We start from the raw sequence: 26,625 nt of genomic DNA, 5'->3' as shown, positions 1-26,625 counted from the left end.
TGTTTGTGGATAATCTTAGCACTATACCCAGATGTACAGACACTCTTTTCCAATCTATGTATTATATAATTTTTTTTTAACATTAGCTTTAATAAAATCTTTAAATCTGTTTATTTTATCCGACTGCAGGTCTTAGCGAAACTGCAGTGTTCAGCTGTGAAGCTCACAATAGGAAAGGACTAACTGCATCGAATGAAGTGAAAATCAATATAAAAGGTAAGTGATGAACATGAAATCTGTCTCACTACTTCTGCCAAGGTCTCTGCCTAGTAGACTGTGTGTGGCTCCTACCTGAGCCCGCATGGCAGTGAGACCATGGAATGAGGTTATTGCTAAAGCTGGTCGGGAATTTTTGGACAACAAATTTTGCAGTAGAAGATGCCGATTCATCAAAACCAAGACTGTACGCGGAAAGGGTCAGTTTCAATCTGTTTTGGAAAAACCTTGAAAAACAAAGTTTCAGAATCATCCAATGTCCCATTTTGACATTTTACAAAACAAAGTGTGGTTGTTCAGGTCAAAATGACACTATGTCTTAAAATTTAAAATTAGATTTTTCGTTTTTAAAAAAAAAACTCTGCAAACAAAAAAATGTCAGCGTAGAAAGAATCCTTTAGAAATGATCTTAGTGTTTCACTTGACCCAATCTGATATTTTTGCATTTTTGGGTGGTGAACAGTTTCAAGACTTCAAGTTTTCATCCCAATTCGGGGTCGGAAAATATTTTCAAAAATCTCAGAAAATTCTTGCCGGACAGGAGAACTGTTTCCTGCCCAGCTCTAGTTATTGCACTGGAAGCTATGCTCCAAAGCCTGGTCTCAGAGCTCACCCAGGCCACGCAGAGATTCCTGCAGCTTGTATTGTTGGGGAGAGCAGGTATTGCCCCTAGCCCAGAGGACAAGACGCACCAAACCCACAGGTGCTCTAAGATTCTTGGAGAAGCCCCAGAGATCCTAAGGGACTGGAGAGTTGGATGGAGGCACAGCATTTCTGTGCTTTGGTCTGTCTCTCTCCCCTCCACAGCAGAGCAGGCTGCCTTCCGCTCCCTTGCTGGCCACTGCAACAACAAAACCCCCTGAGGAGTATGGCCACAAGGCGGATGCCAGTTCAGCCCGAGGGTCCCCTGCCAGGATTCTGCTAGCTGGAAAGCTGGGCGTCAGCAGGGCTGTGACTGAGGGAGGAAGCACCCGAGAGTTCGCGTGAAAGCAGAGCTGTGAAACTGAGGGGAGTTTCAGAAAGGCTGTGCCATTCCCTCCCTTCCTTCCTTCATGGTCCGAGCCAGCCTCAGTGTTTCCATGGGAAGTGCCGGGAATTCCAGGAATTCCCGAGCGGGAGTCGCCCGGCGGCCAAGGGCGTGTTTTCCCTGAGCCCACGCGCTCCCAGCCGAGGCAGAGCGCTGCTTTCAGCTCACGGGCGCAGAGTGGGTGCAGACAGCTCCAGGAAAGGTGAAGACGGTCTGTTGCGTTCTGGTTTCCACATGGAGTTTGTGTCCGGTGCTCCTGAACGAGTCCCCGCTCCCACCCCCAGCCTCTCTCGGTTTCTCTCGTCCCCGCCGGCGTGTTTAGAGTAGCCGCCCTGATCCGACCCACAAGGCTGTGAACAGCCACAGTCACTCCCTTAGGGCTTTGCCAGCAGCCTGGCTGAGCTCTTGGTGCTGCTGGCCCCACACACACACGATCGGGCTCGGCTGCCTAGCCGTGTACCTCAAAGAAGAGTGCCCGGGTGGCCTGTATTTTTAACAGTCTGCCCCATACATTAGGGCTGTAAAGGGGGCACCTGACTAACTCACCCATTTGGTGTTCGGCTCCCTGTGCTCCTCCATCCCAGCGAGGGATGGTGCTGAAGGCTCTGGGAAGTCATTTCCCCCAGTCCCAGCACCTCAGGGTGCCACATCCAGGGCCCAGATGGCAGCAACACCCAGGCTGGGGGGAACAGGGCTCAGCAGCAGCAGCTGTCCCGGAGGCCAGGGAAGGGGAGAGTGCAGGGATCAGGTATCCCGCATGGAGAGTCAGAGACCTCGTTTCTTCCTTTGGGTAACCTGGCCCCTCAAGGGACATTTAAAGAATGAGCAGGTGCTGGTCCCAGTCCGCTGCTCACCGTAGGCACAGGGGAGGCACCTGGAGACAGCAATAAACTGATGCTATGTATTGTTACATAAACATAATGGTGAGTCCTGAGCTTTGCCTCTGACCTGTCCTGTAGCATCTCCTGGGCAGCTGGGATGGGCTCAGGGAGGCAGTCCGCGGTCTAGCTGCATCGCCCTCCAAGCTCCCTCAGCAGGCAGCTTTCTCCTGGCCTTCACACACAGCACTGTGTCCCCCTTCTCTGAGAGAGCCTTCCGTTAACCCCTTTGGCACCCCTGCCCCCTCTCCCCTGCCCCGTAAGACCATCCTGTCACCCACTTCTGAGCGCCGGGCTCGTGAAAGGAGACACAGTTCTGACCCTCACAGAGGGTACGTCTGCCCAGCGCACGGCAGCCAGACTCCTGACTTGGGCTCACAGGGCTGCGGCCACTGCTCTGCTGATAGCTGTCTGCCCGGGGTTCTGACTGGCGCTCGGCTCAACCCAGCTGGGTTCCTGCCGTTCAGAGTGGGCAGTGGCCAGGGGCAGGTGATCCTTGGCCAGGGAGAGCAGCTCTCTGGGGCGAAGGGACAGAGCATGGCGTGTGAAATCAGTGCCGCCCATTGGAGACTCTCGTGCTGAGCACACGCTGCTCCTCACGGCCCGGCGGGGTCCGAGCGCACCCGAGCTCACGACCGTGCTGCGGAGAGGAGCGTGGCCCTAGGACTAGTCTGCATGGGACGGCCACGCACAGCACGGGGTGGTTTCTAACGCACGCTCACCTGCAGCACAGCAGTTACTCCGTGGAGAGGCTGCTGGTGCACACTGGAAGTTCCCGATCTGCAGGTTCGAATGGCACGAGCCTTCCAGGCAAGCTCCCAGCCCCGGGGGGCAGCCCCGGGGACCCCCACGTGCCATTGCTCCCTACCTCTCTATGTCAGGCCACTGCTTGAATATGCCTTCCACGGTGGTGCTGCTTCCCCTGGCCCCAGACAGCAGCCCTGGGACGGACCAGCTTATTTCTCTTGGGGAGGCTTCGCCCCCTCCACAGCACTGAGTTCAGTGTTCAGGTGTTTCTCCTCCAGAGCTTGCACATGCGTGTTTTTGCACCGCAGCCGGCTGGCAGCCTGCATTGTGTTCACACACATTAGTGCTGACCAGGCCTGGCTTTCTCATGTAGGAACTCCAGCCGCACCGACTGACGTGCATGTCCTGAATAGAACAGCGCACAGCCTGGTGGTGTCCTGGGTGCCAGGCTTCGACGGCTATTCGCCTCTGCACGGCTGCCGCCTCCAGGTAAGCCTTGGCGTTGTGGTTCGAGCCGCTTGTGTTTGCTGCGGCATGGTGCTTGCAGGGAGGCTGCAGGCAGCTAGTCAGCCATGCTGGGCCTGTCTCTCCTCGCGCATGCACCAGCAGAAGCTGGGGGAGCCCCATTGACGCTCGGGTAAATCACTTGGTCCACGCTGGTGGAAGAGAGAGGATATTCGGGCCGTCTCTGTATTCGAGAAATAAGAACACAGGCTGCTGTTCCCTCTGCGGGTGGGGAGGCACTGCCGGACCAGCCAAAAGATATTGGTTGTGTCTGTGCGGAGCAGCTTGCAGGCCGTGTGCTTTCAGCACGTTGCTGGTCTCTTGCTGGGCTGGTGGTCTGGGGTCTCAGAAGGGTCAAGACCCTCATGGGGTTAGGATGTCAAAGCCATGAGGTCCCTTCTGGCCAGACATCTGCAGGCTGGCAACAGGCAGTGCCAGCTTCCCCGTGGGTGCTGGGGTTGGGGGCATCTCGGATTTGAATCCTGGAGGAAGTAGAAGAAACCGCTTTTAAGATGCCTTCAGGGTGCTTGATTAGCTCTCCCCTGGTCCCAGCACCCAGCTCAGCTGTTTGGCTGGGACGCTGGGCAGAGGAAGGGTGTTGGCACCAGTAACCACTTTCACAGCGCCCCCAGGGAGACTCAAAGATACAGGACACCTCTCCACGCTCAGCATTCTGCTGGCCATCAGAAGGAAGTTGGCTTCCTGATAAATGATTGAGCAAGTGCAGATATTCGTTTCTTTATCGGTGCTTTGGGGCCAGTCCTGCAGGCAGCTCTCCCGTAGCTCTAACCTGGGAAGGCAGGGGGTGCTCCAAGGCCCAGGGCCTTTTTCTGCTCTTCGGTGATTTCGTGACTGTTTATAACGGGTTCGTTTTTACCGTAATCGGCATAATAGCTAGTTTTGCTGAATACGGACCAGCTGAGGGTAACTGAACACCACTCTGTGCCATGGCTCATTCAGAACAGCAGTACTTTCCAGCCCCGTCGTTATTAACCTGTTATTTAGTCTGCAGACGAGAAGAACGAGGGGGGATTTGATAGCTGCTCTCAACAACCTGAAAGGGGGTTCCAAAGAGGATGGCTCTAGACTGTTCTCAGTGGTAGCAGATGACAGAACAAGGAGCAATGGTCTCAAGTTGCAGTGGGGGAGGTTTAGATTGGATATTAGGAAAAACTTTTTCACTATGAGGGTGAAACTGGAATGCGTTACCTAGGGAGGTGGTAGAATCTCCTTCCTTAGAGGTTTTTAAGGTCAGGCTTGACAAAGCCCTGGCTGGGATGATTTAACTGGGAATTGGTCCTGCTTCGAGCAGGGGGTTGGACTAGATGACCTTCTGGGGTCCCTTCCAACCCTGATATTCTATGATTCTATGAACCCTTTCAGTCGGGTGCGTACATCTTAGGGCGCTCCTTTCAAAGGTTGCATCTGGTTTCAGGGAAAATGTCCTTTGGCTTAAAAGTATTGTGGTGGCAGAAATCTGCATCTTAAAAGTCGCCCGGCACAGCTGAGGGAGTACGCTAGGGTCTGGATGGCAGCAGGAGGAATGCCTGGGGCCTGGATGGAATCCGAGAGGGGTCAGGCCACATCTTTAGCGTTCCATGGCACCCCCATGAGTCACGGCTCTGATAGCACCTGGCCTGTGAATGAAGTAAAATCTTGGACAATTTACATAATAAAAATAGTGAGTGAGACCTGGCTTCCTTCCGTTTGCCCTCAGTCACATCCACTGTGTCTGCATCTGAATGACTCCTCCTCTGACACTTCCATAACCCTCGATGGATTGCATCCGCAGAGACCTTTCACTTTCACCATCCCTCATCCAATCTAATGTGAGCGTGGCCTTTAACGTTCCATTCTTACTCAAGCTCAGGAAGTAGGGTGGAGGGACAAAGAATTTCCTGTGACTTAATGTACATGACCCGTCACTAGGAAATAGCCTTTTAAATCCGAAAACACGATGTGATTCCTGGCAAGAACAACTGCAGTGACTCAGCCAGCAGTTCAGCCTGGCTCCGGTGATGCCGCCTTGCCAAAGGTAGTTAGTTTTGACCCTGTAAGTGATGATAGCGAGTGCTCTCCTGGCCCCAGCTAGCAGGAACCGAGCCCTGTGTTCCAGTTCTGAATGATCCGTGTCTGACTGCCCCTCTCTGGAAAGGTTTCAGAGTAACAGCCGTGTTAGTCTGTATTCGCAAAAAGAAAAGGAGGACTTGTGGCACCTTAGAGACTAACCAATTTATTTGAGCATGAGCTTTCGTAAGCTACAGCTCACTGTCGCTCACGAAAGCTTATGCTCAAATAAATTGGTTAGTCTCTAAGGTGCCACAAGTCCTCCTTTCCTCTCTGGAAAGAATCTACAAGGCTCAGAGGGATTTAGAATTCGTAATTGTGACCAATCCACCTGCATTTTAGGAATCCATTTGCATGTCCGGTCGCTGATCGTACGTTCTAGATATACGTATCTCAGCCTTATTCGGAGTAACATTGCTAAGGTTTTGCTTAGGATTTTGTGAACCAAATTCTACCCCTAGGCATGCACAGCCACCTCCTGCTGAGGTCAGGAGGTGTTAGGGACTTGTATCAAAGGCAGCACTGGGCCCTCTGTATTTAGCACGTGTTCACCGCTCAACAAGACGATGTAAATCACATCACTCAACCCCCTTTTAGCGATCAGTCCCTGGAAAGTGCCATGCATCGCCTTGACCAGTACTGATGGGGGGCCCCCGGTGAGCCGTCTGCAGGAAGCTAATAATAGAATATCAGTGTTGGAAGGGACCTTAGGAGGTCATCTAGTCCAACCCCCTTGCTCAAAGCAGGACCAATCCCCAATTTTTGCTATCCCTCCTCCCATGGTAACATCACTGCAGGGAGAGCACTCTGAGGGAAGATGCTGTGGGATGCAGGGTTTCCCCAAGAATATTCAGAGAATTGGGTGTCTGTCAGTGTCTGGATGCAGGGTGTCTCAGGGGATGTTCTTTCCTCCCCCTGCCATCTACTTAAAAAAGATCTGACTTGTGGTCATGCAGGTGCTTTTCAAAGATCATGTTTCTCTCTGTCACCTCCTCCCTTGACTCTTACTGTGATCTAACAGTAACGGGGCTGACTTCCGGAGGTGCTGATTGGACAAAGCCAGCAAGGGCTCAGGGCATGCAGCACCCCTGGGAATCGGGTCCATCACCGCCGGTGTTTTCTTTTGCCCCTTTGACTCTTCATAGCACATTTGACCACGTAGGGCTGAGACAAGGGGATACAGCAGCTGGAAACATACTACGATATCATGACAATACATGAGCCAGTATCAGCAGCAGATGGTTTTGGTCACTGTTCTAAACATTCTTGCCAAAGCGTCTAGCAGCATCTGATGATCTTCTGACCCTGCATTTCTGTCTGGTTTGGGAATCTGACATGAATTGTCCTCATCTCTGCTTATGAATGTTGCCCCCTGGCCACATAGTGAGCCAGTGTCAATGCTGACTCCGGGGCCCTTGTCTCCTGGTCCTGTGTACTAAGCACTAGACATGGTGGCCTTCTCTTTGTTGAATGCAGACCGGTGCTACTGGCTGTCCTGCAACAACCTATGTGGAGCACAAGGCCTCAAACTCAAGCTGAGTTGGGAACTTCCTATGCAGGTTCACTCTAAAATAGAGTGGGGAAGAGAAGAAATTGCATGCTTGCCTGAAGCTAGGAAATAGTCTCCTGGGGGAGCCATTCAAGACGAGGTCGTTCTAGTGATGATAGAACTCCAGTACTGTTGGCAAGGTTGGTGGATAGCTTGAGTTTTCTGCTGGTTAATTGCTGGTTAGATTACTTCTTCTGGTTCCTCTCATTCTTACACCCTTCAGAGGTCCTCCCACAACTCCAGCCCGTGCTGCATACGGGGTGAGAGTTTTGTTCTGTACTAGGATCTCGCTCTGCTGAATGTGTAAAGGAGGAAAGGTGGAGCGCGCATGGAGGGCTGCATAACATCCATCCCTCTTCCAGGTGTGGTTGACTGCGTTGCTGGCTTTCCATACAGCAGCGCCAGGCCCGGGGGTGGTTTTGGTGAAATCCATGCCCACGCTTTCAGACCGGACGTGTCTAAACTCTTCTTCCGTTTAAAAAGCTGCAGTCCCGGGCATGGGAATTCTGAAGCAAAGCGTGATGCATAGTGTGCTGAAGTGCTGGTTTTTAATCTCGGGGCACTAACTAGAAGATTTGGGGTACTCTGTGTGTGCAGTCTGCTCTGTATGTCAAAATTCTGGAAGACTTTTCACATTTTTAACTCTGATACTTTTCACTGGGCGGTTTCCCATCTCGTAAAAGGCAGAGCATTTTAATTCAGCTAAGGGGATAACTCACTAGCAGATTCCAGAGTGTTAATTGGCTTCATGCTTTGTTCTTCTTCAGCAGCAGCAGCATGGGGCAGCTGTTAGGAGTGCACAGTGAGAGGTGACATTTCATACGGTGTGAGGTTTGGGTTTGTTGCAAGAGTCCATCATAGACCTCACGAAGGAGCGTTCAGCCGGAGGTGGGACCCCGAAAGTCCAAGTCAGAATAGAGCTGAGTCAAATCCTTGTAGGGTCAAGATAAGATCCTGATCTTTCTGTGACTCCCATCTAATCTCACTGCATCTAGTTCTTGTTATGACTGGCTGCTTCGTCCCTTGTCATGCCTTTCACCTGACAATGTATTTTGGTTCTGAGTAATTCAGTGCAAGGAAAACGACGTGTTAAATACATTGACCTGCCACCTTCCATGGTCTTTTTCCCTCATGCTGCAGAATCCTCCTTGTTTAGGGTCTGTGTGGTTTTGGGAGATTTGTCAGTAACAAAGAAGTTTCTCGGAATAGAGCCTTGCTGAGCTTTTAGAGTGGGAATTCAGGACCAGGAGCGACGACTTCCAAGTCCTTGCATCTGCGTTACGCTTTGTGTTTATTCCTCCGTTGACATCAGGGCGCACGCAGCAGAGCAGCTGGGCATTTTACCATAGATATTTTGTGTCCTCCTCTAAAATGAGAACATGGGCAACCCCATGCTCTGGGAGTCCCTCGCCACTGTCTGCCAGAAGCTGGGAATGGGTGTCGGGATGGATCACTTGATGATGGCCTGTTCTGTTCATTCCCTCTGGGTCACCTGGCATTGGTCGCTGTTGGAAGACAGGACACTGGGCTGGATGGACCATTGGTCTGACCCAGCGTGGCCATTCTTATGGTAGGCTGTGTTTATTAGAAGTTTTAGCCTTGCTGCCTACCATGAAACTTTCCCCCCAGTCTTCTCCCCGTAAGAGTTAAGAGAGCGTGGAGGGAAGAGCAGAGGAAGGACAGAATTCTGGATCCTGTTTACAGACTTCAAATTCTTCACGTGCCTCTGGCATGGCAGATTCTTACTGACTCATCCGTGTCCCTGTTTGATTTCCGATGAAGGTCAGGGAAGCAGCTCCACTGAGCAACGGCTCATTTCTGATCTGGAACACCTCCGTGCCGCCTCACCTGTACCGAGTCCAGCAGCTGCAGCCCATGACAGAGTATAGCATCCGTGTTTCCTGCGGGAATGAAGTCGGCTGGTCTTCGTTCAGCCCCTGGATTCTGGCCAGCACAACTGAGGGAGGTAGGACGAGACGGTCCTTTGGGGGCCTGTCTGTGCTTTGGGGGCTCTCTGCTGCACTCTGGTGAGGGGTTCAGTTTGCCGAGAGGGCACTGACCGCTCCATGCCGAGGCCCAAGGGATGGGTCACCAGGAGCTCCTTCACCAGCACTGCGTGGTCGCTGGCAGTGGGAAGTGCAGGCCGGCGGGTGCATGGGCCAGCTGGCCCTCACTGCCGTATTTCCTCCGCTCTGGGGGAGGCGGCTCCCCCGTCGCTTCCATTGCCCTCAGCGTCCAGCCAGGCCTGGGGCGGCTGGGGGGAGCTGGGGGCCATGGTTGGGAGGAGTATTTGGGCTCCATTCGGTGCAGTGACTTGCACGCTTCCACACTGGTCTGTTAGCGTGTGACACCCCTGCCCCCCCCCCAACACCCGCGCTCCGCTCCCTGACTGCAGCAGGCACAGGGCTGGGGGAATCAGCCCTAGGCCAGCTGGGCTCGGGCTCTCTCCTGATCCATGGGAATCGGGGTGCAGGATGGGCCCCTTAGAGAGAAGCACTGCACCTGCCAGCCAGCGCCTGACTGTGCCCCCGACCGTGCAGATCCTGGCTCTTTGGGGCTGTGAAAGCCCAGCCGGCAGGGCAGTAGGGCACCCCCGGTGCTTGCTGTCAGGCCTGAGGGAGGGACCCAGGTGCATGAGCTGAGGGTGAGGAAAGAGGCTCCTCACACACTCTGCCCTCCCGCACCGTGCGGCTGGCTCTGGCCCTTTCCATGCCAAGCACAGCCCCCTCGGGCTGGGACCATGCTGGGCCAGCAGCGCCCGCTGCGTAGGAGAGGAGCGTCTCGGTTCACGCTGCGGGGGCCTTTGTAGGGAGACATGGCCTGGGAGTTCGCCCCCTCCCGCGTCCACGTCTTGTCTGCAGGAAATCCCAGCTAAAGCAGCCGCTGGTGTCAGCTGGTGGCTGGCATTCTGGGTCATGGGTCGCCTGGGGGTTATGAAATACGGCTGCTCCCTGCTCTCGGGGTGGGGAAGTGCGGGGTGGGGGAAGCGAGCCAGGGTCCCCCCGAAAGAGGAGAGTGTGCAGCTTCAAGATGAGGGGTTTTTCCTATTCAGTCGCTCCCCTGCCCATCCCCACAGCCGTCTGGCACGTGCGCGTGGCAGCTATTGCAGTGCCGAAAACAGCAGCTGGACGTGTGAGACTCGGGGCCTGGAAAGCCACCCTCTCCCTATGGCTCTCCTGCCACGGGGTGCGCTCAGGGAATCGGAACAATATGGCCGGTTGGACAGAGTGACTTAGAGAGGGGGTTATTTAAAGAACTAGCCTTGATCCTTCCATGAGCTCCACGTGAGTGCCAAAGTCCCTGCAGGATCAGGGCCTCCATCTGTGAGACACAGAAGGTCCCACGTTCAGCTCCGTGACCCAGGAGCCCTGCCACATCCACATGGGTTGCTGATGGGCATGTTTGCCTGGTTGTCTTAGCTCTGTATGTGATTCTGTTTGTGTCTTGTAGCCCCAACTACTCCACCTCTGAATGTCACAGTGTTCTTCAATGAGTCCAGCTCCTCCCTGGAAGTCAGATGGGTAAAGCCCCACCTTGGGCGAAAGCATGGAGAACTGCAGGCCTACAGGCTACTGCACACCTGGCAGAACTCGGAGATAACGGTGAGTATGAAAAGAAATATAAGAACTAAATGTAACGTGATGGCCACAAAAATCTCGGCAATGGCCAGGCAGCTGCGACGCTGTCTTTCTTGCTGATAGGTGTCCTCTCAATGATCCCTGATGGTCCCCCATCTGTCTGTAGCTACCAACGCTGTCTATAGCCATACACAGCGTTTATAAACTCTTTGGGGCAGCGACTGGCTCCGTGGTGTGTGTGTGTGTGTGTACAGTGCTGCCCTGGCTTACCAAATACAGTTCATAACGAAGAATATTAGCCAGTGCTGTTGTGCCACTTCTTGTCTTAAAGGGGAGCTGCAAAGCAAGAAAAAGTGTGTGTTCATTATCGCTTCTTTATGGGGTTTCTTTAAAAAAACAAATAAGATGTTGTTTGCATGTGACGTGTTAGTATTTTGAGGGGCTCTTCCCTGTGCTGGAGGGTTTGTTAAGATCTCTGGAGCAGGAATTTGGATTCGGTAGCTTTTACAGATGGAAATGGCGAGGAGGTACATGGCCGGGGAGAATCTGGCTCTTGGGTTCCAAGCTGGATCTCGTTTGCGTGGGATTTATCCCAGTGTTGCCGGCACCCAGTGCCGAGAGGCTGAACAACAGCTTGAGTGGTTCGTTACCTGGTGTGCTACACCCAATAATTACAACGGGGTGGAGAAGCAGAAAAGTTTATTTGAAGCTTCAAATAGGTACAGGGAGATTTGAATTTCAAATCCTGTACCCAGAGCAGGAAGTCACACAGGCTGCTTTATATATATATATATAAGCAAGCATATTTATTTAATAGCAAGCTGCTCTAAGTATTTATATAGTCAGCCAATTTAGTTTTCATCTAGTTTTTTGTTTTTTTTTTGTATTATTTGTTAAACTATATATAAAGCTGCTTTATTTAGCCATACCCAGAAATGCCCTGAGCCGCTTACGGTTACTTGGGGTAGGAACTTGACAGATAGCTTCCTTTTTTTTGCTTGAAAGCTGATGCTCTCCTTGCCATATGTGAAACCCGAGGTATCGTACCTCTGGGAGGGCAATTTGAGCCTTACTCCATGCTACCTGATATCTCCGGAGTCCAATAAAATTCAGGAGGCTCACGGTGGCTTTAAGGCAGGGTGTTTGACCCACAGTGGCAAATAACAAATAACAAAATTATTTACATACTGCAGAAGGAGCGCCTTCTCATTATCCTACTCCTCTAGGTCCCTGGCCAGAGCCTGGCCAAAGAGGATGGGGGAGTTTTTAAATCCCTGGGCCAACACTGTCCAGCAAAGTTGCTTTTTAACCCTTTTTTGGTCCTCCCACTCGAAGGAGAAGATCTCCTGTGACGGGATGGCAACTGGGATGGTAAAGCATCTTTCAGATCAAGGACTGAAAAATGGGTATACTGTCCCCGTATAGAAGCCAAAAAGGTATACGGGTTAGGGACAAGAGGGTGCAGAGTCTTAACCCATTCATTGACTGCCTTTAGGTCCTGTACTAGCCGATACGTGCCATCAGGCTTCTGTATGGGTAGAATGGGAGTGTTCCAGGCTGACTGACATTCCCGGAGAATACCATACATTAGGAATCGATTTATAGTTTCCTGTAAACCTTTTTTGACTTTCCTTTTGATTTGGATACTGTTTTACTTGCACTGGGCCTTTCCCTGGTATGAGCTGAATAGTAATGGGGGTCTGGTGGGTGGCCTTTCCTGGAATCCCTGATGCCCACACGAGGGGGTACACCTGGTCTTCCCATGGGCTCCATTCTGGGGCTTGCATGGCTGCGGGCTCAACTGCAAGGGTCATGATCCATGCATTTTCAGGGGGTAAGGTAAGGGTTATTTTGTCCTCAGTAAAATGCAGGGTGGCACCGAGGCGACAAAGCAGATCCCGTCCCAGCAGAGATGTTGGACACTCAGGGAGGTATACCAGCTTGTGGGATATAGTCCTGTTTCCCAAAGCGCATTCCGCTGGGCCATTCACTGGGCACTTGGTGTCCCTGCCTGTGGCTCCCACCACAGTGAGGGAATCTGCTACTGGCAACTAAAGAGGCCGATTTACGCCAGTTTGGGCCACTCCAGAGTCCACTAAAAAATCTATTTCTGAGCTTCCCACCCGCATCTTTACTCAGGGTTCCGGGGGTAGAGTGGTCCGTCTCCCCTGACACCCCTATTCCTGCTCCGCCATTGCCATCATAGGGGAACCCCCCTTTTCTTTCCTCTTTGGGCACTCATTTTTCCAGTGTCCCTCCTGTCGACACAGGGCACACTGGTTGCGACCCAGTCGTCTCTCCTGCGGGCCCGGACGGTCGCGTCCACGGCCCCTTCCTCCCCCACCACTTCTCTTAGTGCCGGCCTGTACCGCTGTTACCATCAATCTCACTTGCTTTTTTTTTTTTTCTCTGTCTCTCTCAGACTATAAGCTCGGTTTGCAGTCTTTAAAATTTGTGCCATGGTCATGCCCATTAAATCCTCCTTTTTTTGTAACTTTCTCTTAATATCAGGGGCTGCTCTGCTCGTAAAAATTTTCTTAATAATTGACTTAGTTGCCTGATTATCGGGGTCTGCATTAGTGTTCTGTAGAATGGTGTCCCAAATACGCTGTAGAAAGGCCCCTGGGCGTTCTTTTAAATCCTGCATTACTTCATATGGCTTTGCCCAATTATTATGTCGGACAGCCGAGTGACGGAGTCCATGCAAAAGCAACTCCTTATAGGAGGTAAGGCGGGTCATATCCCTTTGATCATTTGGATCCACCTGGGGTCTGCTCGGGGGACTTACAAGGTGTGGGTGTAGGGGCCGAAGGGGACACCGGCTCTGCCATTACAGTCCGGGTGGGGGTCTGGGGACTAACATTAGCTGCTACCGAACCAGTCGGAGTCAGATTACAGTGCTGTAAAATATCTGGTCGAGTACATAAAGTCAGAAACAAATGTGCATACATATGTTCATTCCATTTACCCGTTCACTGACAAAACAAAACTAATTGGAGGATCGTGTTGTAATTAATTGACTCTCCTGGTGGCCACCACTCCTGGTCCTCTAGTTGATATTGAGGCCAGTCAACTGTACAGAATCGTTTTAATTGGCTCTTAGTCATCGGATCCGCACCAAATACCTTCCAGTTTGCTAGAATGCACTCTAGGGGCGTACACAATGCCCTGAGCTCTGTATCTGTCCCATACCTACAAGGTAACTCTGGGCGTCCCCAGGTTCCAACAGAGCATACAATCCGGATTTTAAAAGGTTCCTACCTTATCCAAGGGACCGGTTCTTCACCGTGGCCTGCAGCTGCTCCTCCCCCATGTCTAAGGGACCGGTTGTTCACCGCTGTCCACAACTGCTTCTCCACTATATGAGTGCGTTGCACCATTGTGCCCTCCGGGGTCGATCAAATCGCATCTCCTCCGAGGCCCCGGTGAACTCACCGGTGCGCACTGGGCGTCGGTTCTCACCGCAATCTTCGACCTCCAGGAAGGGTCTGGGCAAGGCTAAATTGCAGCCTCGTCGCTCACCCAGGGACGCCAAAAGCTGTTGCTGACACCCAGTGCCAAGAGGCTAAACAACAGCTGAAATTGGTTCGTTACCCGGTGTGCTGCACCCAATAATCACAACGGGGTGGAGAAGCAGAAAAGTTTATTTGAAGCTTCAAATAGGTACAGGGAGATTTGAATCTCAAATCCTGTACCCAGAGCAGGAAGTCACACAGGCTTTTATATATATATATTTTTTAGCATATTTATTTAATAGCAAGCTGCCCCAAGTATCCATATAGCCAGCCAATCCAGTTCCCAGCTAGTTCCCTGGTTCTCTGTATTATTGGTTAAATTATACATAAAGCTGCTTTATTCAGCATTGTTTTTTTATATTTGCCCTGTTTGGCCTTGCTTAGTTTCAGGCAGTCTGACTCTGCAGCATATTGTTGCAGATCCTTAGCATAACTGCTGTGTGCGCCTCCAGGCGGGGGGGCCAAGGACACTTGGGCCTAGTACGCAGAGCTGCTGCGAGTGCCTCCAGGTGGGAGTGGGGGCCAAGGACACCTGGGCCTAGTGTGAGGGGGCTTCATCGACACTCGTGGTCTTCCATCCCCTCGAGTTACCTAGTGGCCATGCCCCAGGGTCCCCAACACCAGTGTGACTCCGTGGATCTCTCCCGAGTGTATGCAGGAGGGGAGTCTCTTCATTTGCAGGGCAGAATGAAGGGAGCATTTGGGATCTTGGGTAGAAGAACTTGGCAAAATAATGCAGTGAAACTTTTTTTTTTGTTGGAAAATTTCCTTTCGTCCTAACAGAAACGTTTGGAGGAAACGTGCCGATTTTGACACCGTTTCCCTAGGGACAGTTTCTCAGGTCCAGGCTGGAATTTCAGAGGATAAGTGAGGGACCCAGCAGACAGAAGAGCCTGGTGGTGAGGACACTCCCCAAGCATGTGGGAGATCAGGGTTGAAGTCCCTGCTCCAAATCTCTCTGATTTTCATGAAAGATTTCCAAAGGTCTCAGTCTTGCTCCATAGCCGAATGGAAACAAATTCCGAAGTCTCACCATTTTTTGTGGAACAGAATTATTTTCCGGCCAGCCCTAATCCTGAGCTTAAAATTCTGACTTTTTTGTTGTTGTTTTTGCTTGTTTTCTTCGGGCTACAGCAATGCCAGTTACAAAAGCCTTCAAGACCCAGAGCTACTAGCCTCTTCTTCAAGCCAGACTAGCCTGAGCTGTCCGGCTGCTCCTGGATCACCGCTGATGATGGGCAGAACAGCATGTGACCTTGGAGCGATTGCATTGTGGGAAATCCCTGCACGGGAATGAAGGGAGTTGCATAACAAATGTGAAGCAAATGGAGCCATTATAGACCAGACAAAAGGAAGCCGGCAAGCCGGACACATGTTCCCGTCCAGAAGTTGCCTGCTTACCTGCATACTTTGCTGGGCTGTTTCTTGCCCTCTGAATAATCCAAAGTTTAGAACACAAAGAGGCGCTGAATGCGTACATTTTTGAAATCTGCATGGAAATGATTCACACTCTTTTTGTAAGACACTGCGATTTCTGTTCCCCTTTAATCCTTGCACAGACATCTATATGGCCCACGCACAATGAAATTGGGAAAACAATATTATGATCTTGTGACTAACACTGGAAAAAGATGCTGACACGTTTATCTTCTCACAAGCCCGGGGAGAAGGGACTTTTTTTATTATTCTTTTTTTTGTGAATTTCCAACGTAAGACTTTTAAGCAATAAAAAAGGTGTTCTGCTTAAGGATAACTACACACCATAGCTGCTTACTGTTCCTAAGTGATCTGTATTCAGTGTGGAAAACCTGATGAGCTGAAGGAAGATATAAAACCTCTGCTAGTGGGTGAGTGGCTCCTGACTGTAGGAGATCTTGGCGAGGTGCATAAGAATGGGACTTTGCCAGACAGGGCAAAAGCTCTTTGCAGAATTGGGACTGAAGACTATTTTTGTGGTTTATGGTTGATTCGTTCCATCTACTTACAGCATTCATTGCAGGGCAAAACATCATGTTGCTGACTGTCATGTAATGCCGCAGGGTTAGAATGCAGGCAGCCCAGAACACACATTTCCTACATACACATCCCTACAAATATCCAAATGTCGGTATTCGCAAGCCGGCTTCCAGGGCGCGCACACATCAGATCAAAACCCAACCGAGCCTTGTAATCACAGAGAGTGGCGACCTGTCCCAAGCTGTCCTAGCAATCCTTGCTTTGGCCAACATTTCTCAGGCGAGGGTGGAATCATGGGGAGGGCGTTCTCAATATGCAGAGGACACCCCGTTTTACCTCTTTCTTGCCCACCCTGAACAAAGGGGTCAGGTGCCTTCTCTTGCTGGCCAGAACTGGGGCATGGATGCAAGGACCCGCAACACCTTGCAAATCAAGCCACCAAGGTAGATGTCTAAAAGTGGATGTAGGATCCCAACTTCATTCAGGACCTGTTCTGGAAAATCTTGACCATAGGGTTATCCAAATGAAGTCTCAGTCAGTCCGGACACTTCCTCCAGGCTCTGGATCAGGGACTTCAATGAACCAAGAGGGTAGGGTCAGATGAGATGGAAATAGCGGCCCCGATTCAGCAAGGTACGTAAGCATGTGTCTGGCTCACTTCAAGCATGTGAGTAGCCCATTGAAGCCAGTGGGATTCATCGTGTGCTTAAAGTTAGGTACGTGCTGAAGCACTGTGCTGGCCTGGGGCTGTGGAGCAGAGAGATACTAAATCACATATGCAGATACCTGGGCTCGCACAGGCCGTTGGCTGAGGGAACGGCTACCTGCCTGCTGGCTGGCCCACAGAGCCCTGTTTGTTTACAGCTTTTACTGTGACATGGCAGCTCTGAGCTGAGGTTTTCTTGGTTATTAAATCCAGCGGATCAGAGCCAGACGAGCTGCCTTTCTCCCTCCCCTCCCCCAACGCTGGGGCTGGGTGCAGCCTGGGGGCTGCTCTAAGTTATGCCGGTAGTCATGGAGCCCTACGGATCTCTCCAGCAGCCAAGTTATGCTGAAACCTCTCCCCTCACTAACACTCCTCCAAAAATGCAAGGGCAGGAAAGGGATCTTGCAGAGGTGGCTCTGCCCATTTTATGCCACTTGGCAACTTCCCTATGCCAGGGGATTCTCCGCTGTCCTGTTAAGTCAGCCTGAAGGGGACCAGAGGATCTGACCCAGTGGGTGTCTCACATGAGCTGAGAAGGCTTCACTTGGTGCATGTGTTGTACACGCCCAGCTGAATATCCCTCCAGGCTGAGTCCTCACATGGTGCAGCACAGCTCCACGAGCGATTAAAGAGTTCAGACGTCCTTTGCATTGACTGATACTCAGCCCCAGAAACACCGCCTTGCAGACATCCCTTTGCCCCAGGGCGCCAGGAAGCAAAGCAGGAGAAACCCGGGTATGTTGCAAAAGAGCAGGAAAGTATCCCTCTATTCATGTGCATAACTGGAGGCCAAACCTTCTTCAGTGATGTGCCATAGGACAGAGCTATTTTAGCAGCACCTACATCCATGAGGCCTGTAAGTGTGTGTGTGTTAATAAAGCAGTTTCATTTCCATTCTGGGGGTTCTTTTGTCTAATTGCAAATCAGATTTGGTTCCTGCTGACCTCGCACTTCACCTAGTTTCCTGTTGTTGCTGTATCATGGCCACGCTGTGTCTGAAAACGGTCCACAGATGTTGTAGTCAGCATTTCAGTCTGCCAGCTGTATGATCTGTCACAGAACGGTTGTTTTTCAGTAACAGGCTGTCATGGAGCAATGCCAGTCACTTTCTCAGCTGTCCAGCTGGCTCACAAGAAATGCAGGAAATAACCATGAGTTTGTGGGAAAGGGAATCACTTGTACAGTTGATCAAGAAAAACATCTGTGATAACACTGAAAGAAATCTAACGTGGTGATGGGGCCATGAAAGGAAACACAGGGTAAAACTAGAAATGTCATTAGCATGACATGAAGCCACATTGGTAGGAAACAATCGGCTACAAAGTCTGCCTTCCCCTGCTTCATTATGGTTGCACTTTGTGCATGGAAAAATGAGAGAGGCCAAATTCTCGGTGGGTGTAGATGGTCCCCGTTTCACTGACCTCGGTAGAGTTTTGCTAATTTACCCGGGCGGGGAAATTGGCTGGAGAACTCTGGCAGCGACAATGAGCCCTAAAACGAGAAGGAACAGAAGCAAGGTATCCGTGAGAGGGGAGAGAAAGCAGGCCGTGTGTGTGGCAGGCCGTATCTGAGCAGGGCAGCAGGGAGAGAGACGCCTCTCGGTCGAAAGGAGCGATAATCAGAAAACAAATCCCAAGGTGCTTCACTGCGTATTGGCATGAGGCGATGTGCCTGGGTTCCTCTAAGAAGCCCCTTCCTGACTGAGAGCTTCACGTCTGGAGTTCAGCTAGGGTGCTATGGAGGGGCCAACCTGCCCTGTGGGGAAAGCCTATTCCTCTTTGCTGGAGAGAGGAGCAGCCTAGTGAGGAAGACCAGCCCCACGCAGCACGCTCCCAGAGAGCCTGTCCCTCCCCCAGCAAGGTCAGTTTGTGGTAACATGGTCACAGGTGGGGCCAATAGGAGCCTTTGCAGCCAAACTGGTCGCCCTGCCGGGGCCAAAGTGCAGGACGCCATGTGTGACAAACCTGGTGCGAGGTGCCCAAAAAATGGTTCATGCAGAAAACTTAGACTGCTGCTGGGTTCTCTTCCCCCCCCCCCCCGCACGGTCTGGGCTAGGAGCAAAGGTGCAATAAGCTCTTTGAACTAGCAGGCCGGTGACCAGCGTGTGGCCAGATGCAGGTCCTGGCACCGTGCAGAACGCTGGGCAGGTGGCTTTGGGGGGGGTGGAATTTGCCTTCGCCCTTTCAGCATGGAGTAAAGTCTACGCTAGACTTTTCAGCCCTGGCAGCTAATACCATTAAACCCTCATCTAGACAAGGCCTCACTGTGACCAGCTCCATATGTAATTTCTGCTCGGTGAGTCTGTTTCTTGGTTGTAGGTAACTTCAACAATACAAGTAAGGGGCTACAAATCTGTGTAGGAGGTAGACTCCTTTGGCTGGGCAGAGAGTGTAGTGGGGAGCTGGGGGAGTGTTGGAGTCACTTCTGCAAGCCCTGTGGCCCCAGCAGGGGCAGATGATAGCCTGAGGACAAGAAATAGAGACCCATGAACTATATCCCTCTCCCCACCGGCCCCGTTGCATGGCTCCCTACTGCTTAGTGACTGTATTTTCTCTTGTGTAGGTTTCCCTGGCTCCTCCGGTAGGGTATTTCACCTTGCCAAGGAGGCTGCATGACGATGGCGTTGAATCATGCCTCGATCAGTGAAGTGGTTTCAAAAGGAAATCCTGTTCAGCTACTTTGTTTTCATCCGGTTCTTGAAGAACAATTATTCGCTATAAATAGCTCCCAGTCACATTACGCAGGGTCATAACTCCTGCTGGCTATTAAGGGTCGGCAACCAGAAAATTTAATCGGGAAAGAATGTTAGATTAAAATAAATCTTGAGTTTTCATTCTTTGGCGGGTCCAGCGAAAACAAGCTGTTCTTCTCCACGGTGCTAGCGTCTTTCTTTCTCTTTCTTTTCATTTTCAGCAGAATCGTTCTTCTGAAGCCCAGCAGGACGCCACCATTGCCACCATCGCGATCGTCGTCACTAACGCCACGTGTGCTGTGCGCGTAGCCGCCATCACCAAGGGGGGGACCGGGCCCTTCAGCGACCCAGTGGTAGTTTTCATTCCAGGGGACGGTGAGAACAAATAGTATGGTCGTGTCATTAAAGAGGCATTTCATTTCAAAGAGCCCACTTTGTTTGTGGCATTGCCTGGCTTTGGAACCTGGACAACTTCCTTGTAATGTACATGTTTGACGTGGAGAATCTGCCTAGCTAGCTAAATGTGTAGTTCACACACACGGCTCTGTTTGATTACCTCTGCCCCGGCAAGTCGGTGTGGAATTCGCCCCACTGCAGCTCCCGCAACGGTAGCAGTTGATCGGAACCGTAGTGTGGACAGGCTACGTGCGTTTTTCACCACCGTGTCCTCGTTAGCTTGCCCACGCCCATGTCTGCACAAAGCTTCCGTTGCTGGAGCCCTCCCCGCAAGCCAGAGCGTGCATCAGCCTCTACTTGCTCTGGTCGCTGCAACCAGCTAAAGATCAGACCTGAGGGGGTGGGGGCCTTGTGCCCCTGGCAGAGGGGCCCGTTCTCCAAGCCAGCCGCCTCTGGGAGAGGGACCAGCTTCGAGGTTTTATGAGCTTCCGAAGCCTTCTCCAAGTGGGCCCTGGCTCTGCGAAGGCCCCAGCTCGGTGGCGGTGGGGATGAGGGGCACGCGTCTCAGCTGTGATCCTCCACAGCTGGCCCTCCCTTCAGGTCCTGGCAGCTCACGCAGCTCCAGCCGGATTGCCTCTTTCCCAGAGGCCCTTGTTGCTCTTCCACAGGCCTGGCTGCTCCTCCTAATACAGCCACCCCCCTGCTCCAGCTCTTCACCCAGCCCAGTCTCCAGGCCTGGGTTCTCCCCAGCCTGCCACCACCTGGGATTCTGTTGGGGGGCAGGGTCAGAGGTCATCCAGATGCTGGTCGCTGGCGCACACACAGAGAGCCTCTCTGGGGCCCAGTCCAAAGCCCTCTGGATGCCTCCCCACCACTTCCGTGGGTTTCGGCCCAGGCTCCAGAGGGCTTCTGGGCGGGATGTGCCTGGCAGAGCCTCTCCCAGCACTCCTGTAGGGGCTGGTGACTAGCCAGAGCAGAGGGCGGGTGCAGAGCGTCCGAGGGGGGCTGCCTTCTGCGCTCGGGTCTTTCCATGCCCTGTGCAGATTGGCTGTTTGCCCCAACCCTCCCCCTGCAGCACAGTCTCTCCACCTGCCCCTCTTCGCTTCCTCTGCCCCTCACCCACTCACCTTGTCATTCCCCTCTGAACAACCCCCCTGCCCAACAGATTTCACCCGCCCACCCTGGCAGAAAACAGCCGTGCTGCTCGCAGCCGCCCCCTGCTCTGGCTACGTGTGTGGAACAGCATTTCCCCTGTCCTGTGGCTGCCTGGCAAGCTGCCCCAGGCAGGTCTCCTATTCTGTGTCTGGGCAGCACCTGGCCCAACGGGGCCCTGATCTCGGTTGGCCCCTGGTTGCTTCGGTAATAGAAATAACATGCCCAGCATTGGGAAAACACATCCCCAAATCCCCGTACACCTGGGTTTGTTGTTCAAGTAAAGCCATGCAGTGATGTATTCCATCCCCATGCAATGTTTTCCTAGTGCTTCTGTATTTCTTTCATGCCTTCTGTGGTTTGAATGCATTGTTGGCTTTTAGTTGTTTAAAAGCCCTCCACGTGTTGTTTATGTTCTTTACTTTGGGCTGTTTTAGTAGGTTTGACAGCCTCCGCGCCTTCCTCGACTCCAGCGCCGGGAAACAGCCACTCCTTTGCCATAGTCCTTGGCTTTCTCCTTGGGATCGTCGCCATTGGGTTAATCCTGTATTTCTCAGTGATGGTCAGGAAAAGACGGATGGAAACCAAGTTTGGGTAAGTCGCAGAAATAACGGCTGCGGTAGCACTGAGCGCTGGCCAAAGGGAACGCCTTGCGTGGGGCTAGCTGGTGGCCCTGGGGTGGGGCAGAAGTGGGCTGACCAAGGGGAGCAGCGGGAGGCATTCTACCTCTGGTTTTAAATAAACCTTCACCTCTCCTATTCGCCCCAGTAGCTGCCAGCGCACACAGCCTCGGCTCTGAGGGGCACGGCCAGATCTTCGTGTTGTAAGGAATGTGACATATACTCTGCTCAAGGCAAGGGTCCTATCACCACCTGCCCTGTACCTTGCGGGGCCTTTAGCTGGCTCAGCATCCCTCTGTCTGGGTGCTCATGGAAGTTACTCAGTTCCCTGGCTCCAAAGAGAACACATTGGCCTGACAGCGCTGAGATGGTTTGGGAAGAAAACAAGAATAAGGTGCATAATGAAGAACATGGGAGGGAAGTGATTTCCACAAGAGCAAGAGAGGCATCAAAGGGTTCCAAACCAACGTGCTTTCTAGTGTCCAAAATGTAATTCTAGCACAAGGTGGCCTTGCCTAGCACCGTTTCTTATTCACACCACACTGACCGTGTGCTTCAGCCCGTCTGGTGGGAGGACCACCTATTACAGACACCAAGCGCTGGCTGCTTTGTTCTCCCAGGGGGTACCAATCAGGTTTTCTCCCCTTCTTTTTATAGTCCAGTAATCCTTGGAAATGGATTATTTCAAAAGTAAGCCACTGTGAGGGCACACGGTCTGTCACTAGGGAGAAGGGGCTGCCTGGCAGGTAATCCCTGAGGATGTCCACAGCCCGCTTGCTTGCCAGAGCCGCCTTCTCAGTAACCGAATACGCTCTCTCCCTGGGGACCAGCTTTCTGCTCAGACGTGACCCTGGTGCTCCTCACCTGCAGAGCCTGCTCCCAGCCAGCGTTGCCTCAGTTCCGGGGCCAGCACCTTCAACAAAGCCCCACTGTTCTTCAGCAGCTGAATTTTCCCCACTCGTTACCCAGCACCACTGAAAAGGACAAGCCAAAAAAATAAAGGCTAAATACACTGGGTCAAATGTATCCTCGCGGTGACTCCATGGAAGGCCTGGGATGCCACCTAAGATACATCGGATCCATTTTGCCCTATGCCGCATCCCTGAGGTGGACAGAACTCCCTCTGAGGTAGTTGGGAGTCTTTCACAAGAGTGGAAGGGCCGAAACGTCCATCTCCTTCCTCAGCGTTTCTCTTTTCGTTCAAGGTTCTTTTCCTTGCTTTGGAACAGCCTGGAAGGAAAGTCGCCCCGGGGAGCCTAGTCTCTCACTGGCCCTTCAGCTCTCTCAGCTTCAGCTCAGTAGCAAGAGAGAGAATATTCAGCAGCAAGCAAAGTTTTGCAAATGGACGATGAAAGCCCCTGGCTCATCTCCTACAGCACCCATGTAACAATCTCCTAACCCTTGAGCAGCATAAGTAACTTCAGTATGTGATTGTCAACTATTATTATGCAAATATCGTTTTCTTTGCTATTTACGTTGCATCATCAGTATTGGAAATTTCTTTATAAACCCAGCATTAAGGGGCTCTGGCTAGCTACCGAGATCTAACCATGAAGAAAAGTTCTATACATCGATAAAAATGAATCAAGATTGTTTTAGCTCACTTAAAAAACAGCAAACCTAGGGATTTGGTTTGGTTATTTTGTAGGAGGAGAGGGGGGATTTTTGTGCATCTCTAAAAACCAGCTGCATTTTACATCAGAATTTGGCCTGCATATGCTCAGTGCTGTGGAATAGCGCTCTTCGCTGCATTGAAAATACTTACACTGTGAAGGAAGAATTTTGTTGTTACAAAGGCAGAGGAATACGGCCGTACTGCGGAAGAGTGAGACTAGTTCTGCCTCACGTCAGGGTTTGTGGGCTGTGCCGTTTTCTTGTGCAGCCCTGCTGCTGATACTCTTCTAGTACACTTGTTCTAATCCTTAGCCTATCTGAGCAGAGTGCCTGCCAGCACTGCATTGTGTGGTGGCTTTTAATATCGTGGACAATGGTCCCTTATTAACAGCACGCATTCTCCCTTGTGACCTTCTAAGCTGGGTTTCAAAGTAGGCCAACCCCTGCACTTTTTGTTCATAAACAATTTGATTCTTTCTAGTCAAAAACTTTTTAAATAACCAGCTCTTTACGCATGTGCAAAAACATGCTTCTGGGAATTCAGCCCCACGGGAATCTTGATGTAACGGCTGTTGTTTGTCTTCGCACGTCTGCAGTCGTGGTAAAAGCTCCTCCCCCCTGGGAATGGTCACTGCAGCTTTCAATACTGAAACCCAACTTGGGTTCCTGTGGGCGCAGAGCACTGGAGTAAAGGAGTTTGCAAAAATGGATACATGAATCCTAACTGCTCTGGCTTTCCCAAGGAGTTACACTGGATCCCAGTCTGGCAATGGGTGGTGTATCTGGATCCCATCCGCCTACTGGGCGAACATCCTGTAAATGTCTCTTCCCGCACACGTCTGTTTGGCTAACACGTGTTAAAGTCGGCACGTTGGTTTTCCCTGACGCTGCCTTCCTGCAAAAGGCCCTGTCGAGTTCAGTGTCTGCTACAGTCAAGTCAGAAAGGTTCCAGAGCACATTTCAGTCTCAGGCCTGCAGCATTTTGAGCTCTGGGATTCGCTGCTTGTTTGGCCGTAATCCACTTTTGTCTCTGAAAGAGGAAGGGGCTGAAGTTTTGAGATGACTGGCTAACGCTGAGAATGGGAATCGGCTCTGCTGACAATAGAGAAGCTCTTGGTTTCTTTGTGAGACGTGACAGTGTGGGTAAACAAATACCCAGTACACCAATATTTCACAGTGGGCTCTTCAGTCTAGCAGAGAAAGGTCTAAGACCACCCATGGCTAGTCGGTGAAACTAGACAAATTCAGACTGGAAATAAGGCATCAATTCACAGTGAGGGCAATTAGTATTGGAACAGTTTATCAAGGGTTGTGGTGAATCCTCCATCACTGACCATTTTAAAATCAAGATTGGGTGTTTTTCTTAAAAGATCTGCTCCAGGAATAATTTGCAGGTCTCTGGCTTATGTTACACAGGAGGTCAGACTAGATGATCACAATGGGGCCGTCCGGCTTTAAAATCTATGAAAGGACAGTGATCGCAGGGCAATATTATTATCAATACACACTCTGCTGTGTGATTAGGAAAATGAGCCATTCATGTGGATGAAGTGGTGTTTTTCCCCCACCATCCTTTATAGAGCGGCGTAGGACTGGTGGGCACTGCAAAGTTACATCGGCATAGCTGTGTTTCTCCGGGGTGTGAAAAATCCACATCCCTGCGAGACGTAGCTCCACCGACCTAACCCTGTTTACGCAGCGCTGGGTGGAATGCCTTCAGCCATCGGAGAACCCCTCCCATCATTGTAGTAAGTGGCTGCACCGAACCACTGGCTGTATCAAGTGTAGACGTAGCAAATGGCGATTTTGACAAGACCTTGTGAACAAGGGGATGGTAGCATGCAGCAGGAGGGAAAGGTATTGGGTGCGAGAGAAGGTGTGGTTCCTTTTCACCGTAGCCATCTCAGGGAGGCGAATGTACTAGCCTGGGCAGCTGCGGCCCTACGCTCCAGGAAGAGAGAGGAAAAGTCCTTCCCCTGGCACACGTTCTGTTTCTGTCCCCTTAGGGATGCTTTCCACAGCGATGATTCAGAGCATGCCGTCAGCTACACGGCAAAGCAGTCCTACAGCCGGAGAGCCATTGAACTGACACGTAAGCTCCGATGGATGCCGTTGTACGGGCTGTTGTGGAGAGGGCGGTGGAATACGTGGGGATTTGGGCAGAGGGTTGATGGTGAAACAGGACCACAGGGAAAGAGCCTGTGTGTGTGCGTGCAACCAAACGAGGCATCAATTAACCACAAGGGACCTGATCCTGGCCCCGCTGGAGCCTCCTTGTGCTGGTCCAACACACAAAACCGTCACAAAAATGGAGTAACTGGCTACCTGGGGATTCTCCTGGCCTCCTTGGGCCTCCCCCATTCCAGCATGCACCGGGGCTGGACCAGGCTCACACGGAGGGGCTGAGCACCTTCACGTGCCATGGGCCTCAATGGGAGCTGGGGGCTGGTACGTTGGGGGGCAGCTTGTCCCTGGAGCGCTGTGGAGAGAGCGGTTCTGCCCTCCCCCACAGGCACCAGGGCAGGATTTAGCCCTAAAGGTGCCTCTGATGTTTTGTCCACCTGTGGCGACCATCCTGGGTTTGCAGCATCCGGAGCACGTGCTGAGCTCCCCAGCTCACCAAGGGCCTCTCTTGCAGTGGCCAGCCTGGGTGTCAGCGAGGAGCTGCAGCAGAAGCTCCAGGACGTCGTGATTGACAGGGATTCCCTCACCCTGGGGAAGATTCTGGGAGAGGGTGAGTGGTGCTGAATGTCCGGAGTGCCATGGGGGGTTGGACGCAGTGCTGAATCTGCATGGTGTTAGCTGGCACCGTTGCCTCTGCCCATGTGCGGGTTTCCCTGCATCCTCCCAAGACGCAGGGCCTGGTGGGGAGGCAGGGTGGCCTAGAGGACAAGGCACTGGGCTGAGACCCACGAGACCTGGGTTCTCTTCTTGGCTCTGCCACTGACTTTGGGCAAATCCCTTCATGGCTCTGTGCCTCAGTTTCCCCTCCCACCCTTGTCTGAGTTGTGAGCCCTTTGGCACAGGGACGGCCTTTCGCTGTGTGTCTATTCGGCCCCCAGCACAAAGGGCCCTGATCTCTAGGACTATTGTAGTAGACGGGAGAACACGGAGGGCCAGTGTGTGCTCAGAATGCCTGCCCCAGACCCTCACTGCACAGGGAGCCGGACTGCTACTACATAGATAGCACACTGCCCTGCCAGGGAAGCATGGCCCCGTCTCTTCCCCATCCCCACGGGGATGATGTGTGATCCCAGCAGCTGCAGGCTGTAGCTGGGCATGGGGGTGTGGAAGACTCCAGCCCCTCCCCTTGCTAAGCACCTTGTTATTACCTAGCCCTGCTCTGCCAGAGCCGAGGCCCTGCCGCTATCCCCAGCTGCTACGTCCTTTACTCTCTGGGCTGGCCAG

The 26,625-nt window shown here is 52.1% G+C and overlaps 1 protein-coding gene across 1 annotated transcript in view; it reads left to right on the top strand.

Moving 5' to 3' along the window:
- Positions 1 to 26,625, top strand: part of MERTK (MER proto-oncogene, tyrosine kinase) — a 64,282-nt gene that overhangs the window by 25,134 nt on the left and 12,523 nt on the right. Inside the window, exons 5-12 of the mRNA XM_073339908.1 lie at positions 130 to 216; positions 3,242 to 3,357; positions 8,771 to 8,954; positions 10,439 to 10,590; positions 19,657 to 19,810; positions 21,424 to 21,577; positions 25,224 to 25,309; positions 25,856 to 25,951. Coding sequence (XP_073196009.1) covers positions 130 to 216; positions 3,242 to 3,357; positions 8,771 to 8,954; positions 10,439 to 10,590; positions 19,657 to 19,810; positions 21,424 to 21,577; positions 25,224 to 25,309; positions 25,856 to 25,951 — 1,029 coding nt within the window. The remainder of the gene's footprint in view (positions 1 to 129; positions 217 to 3,241; positions 3,358 to 8,770; positions 8,955 to 10,438; positions 10,591 to 19,656; positions 19,811 to 21,423; positions 21,578 to 25,223; positions 25,310 to 25,855; positions 25,952 to 26,625) is intronic.

Source organism: Lepidochelys kempii, chromosome 3 (assembly GCF_965140265.1).
Source record: "Lepidochelys kempii isolate rLepKem1 chromosome 3, rLepKem1.hap2, whole genome shotgun sequence".
Classification (NCBI taxonomy): Eukaryota; Metazoa; Chordata; order Testudines; family Cheloniidae; genus Lepidochelys; species Lepidochelys kempii.
Note: the sequence above shows the minus strand (reverse complement) of the source record. Positions and strands in the feature narration are given on the sequence as shown.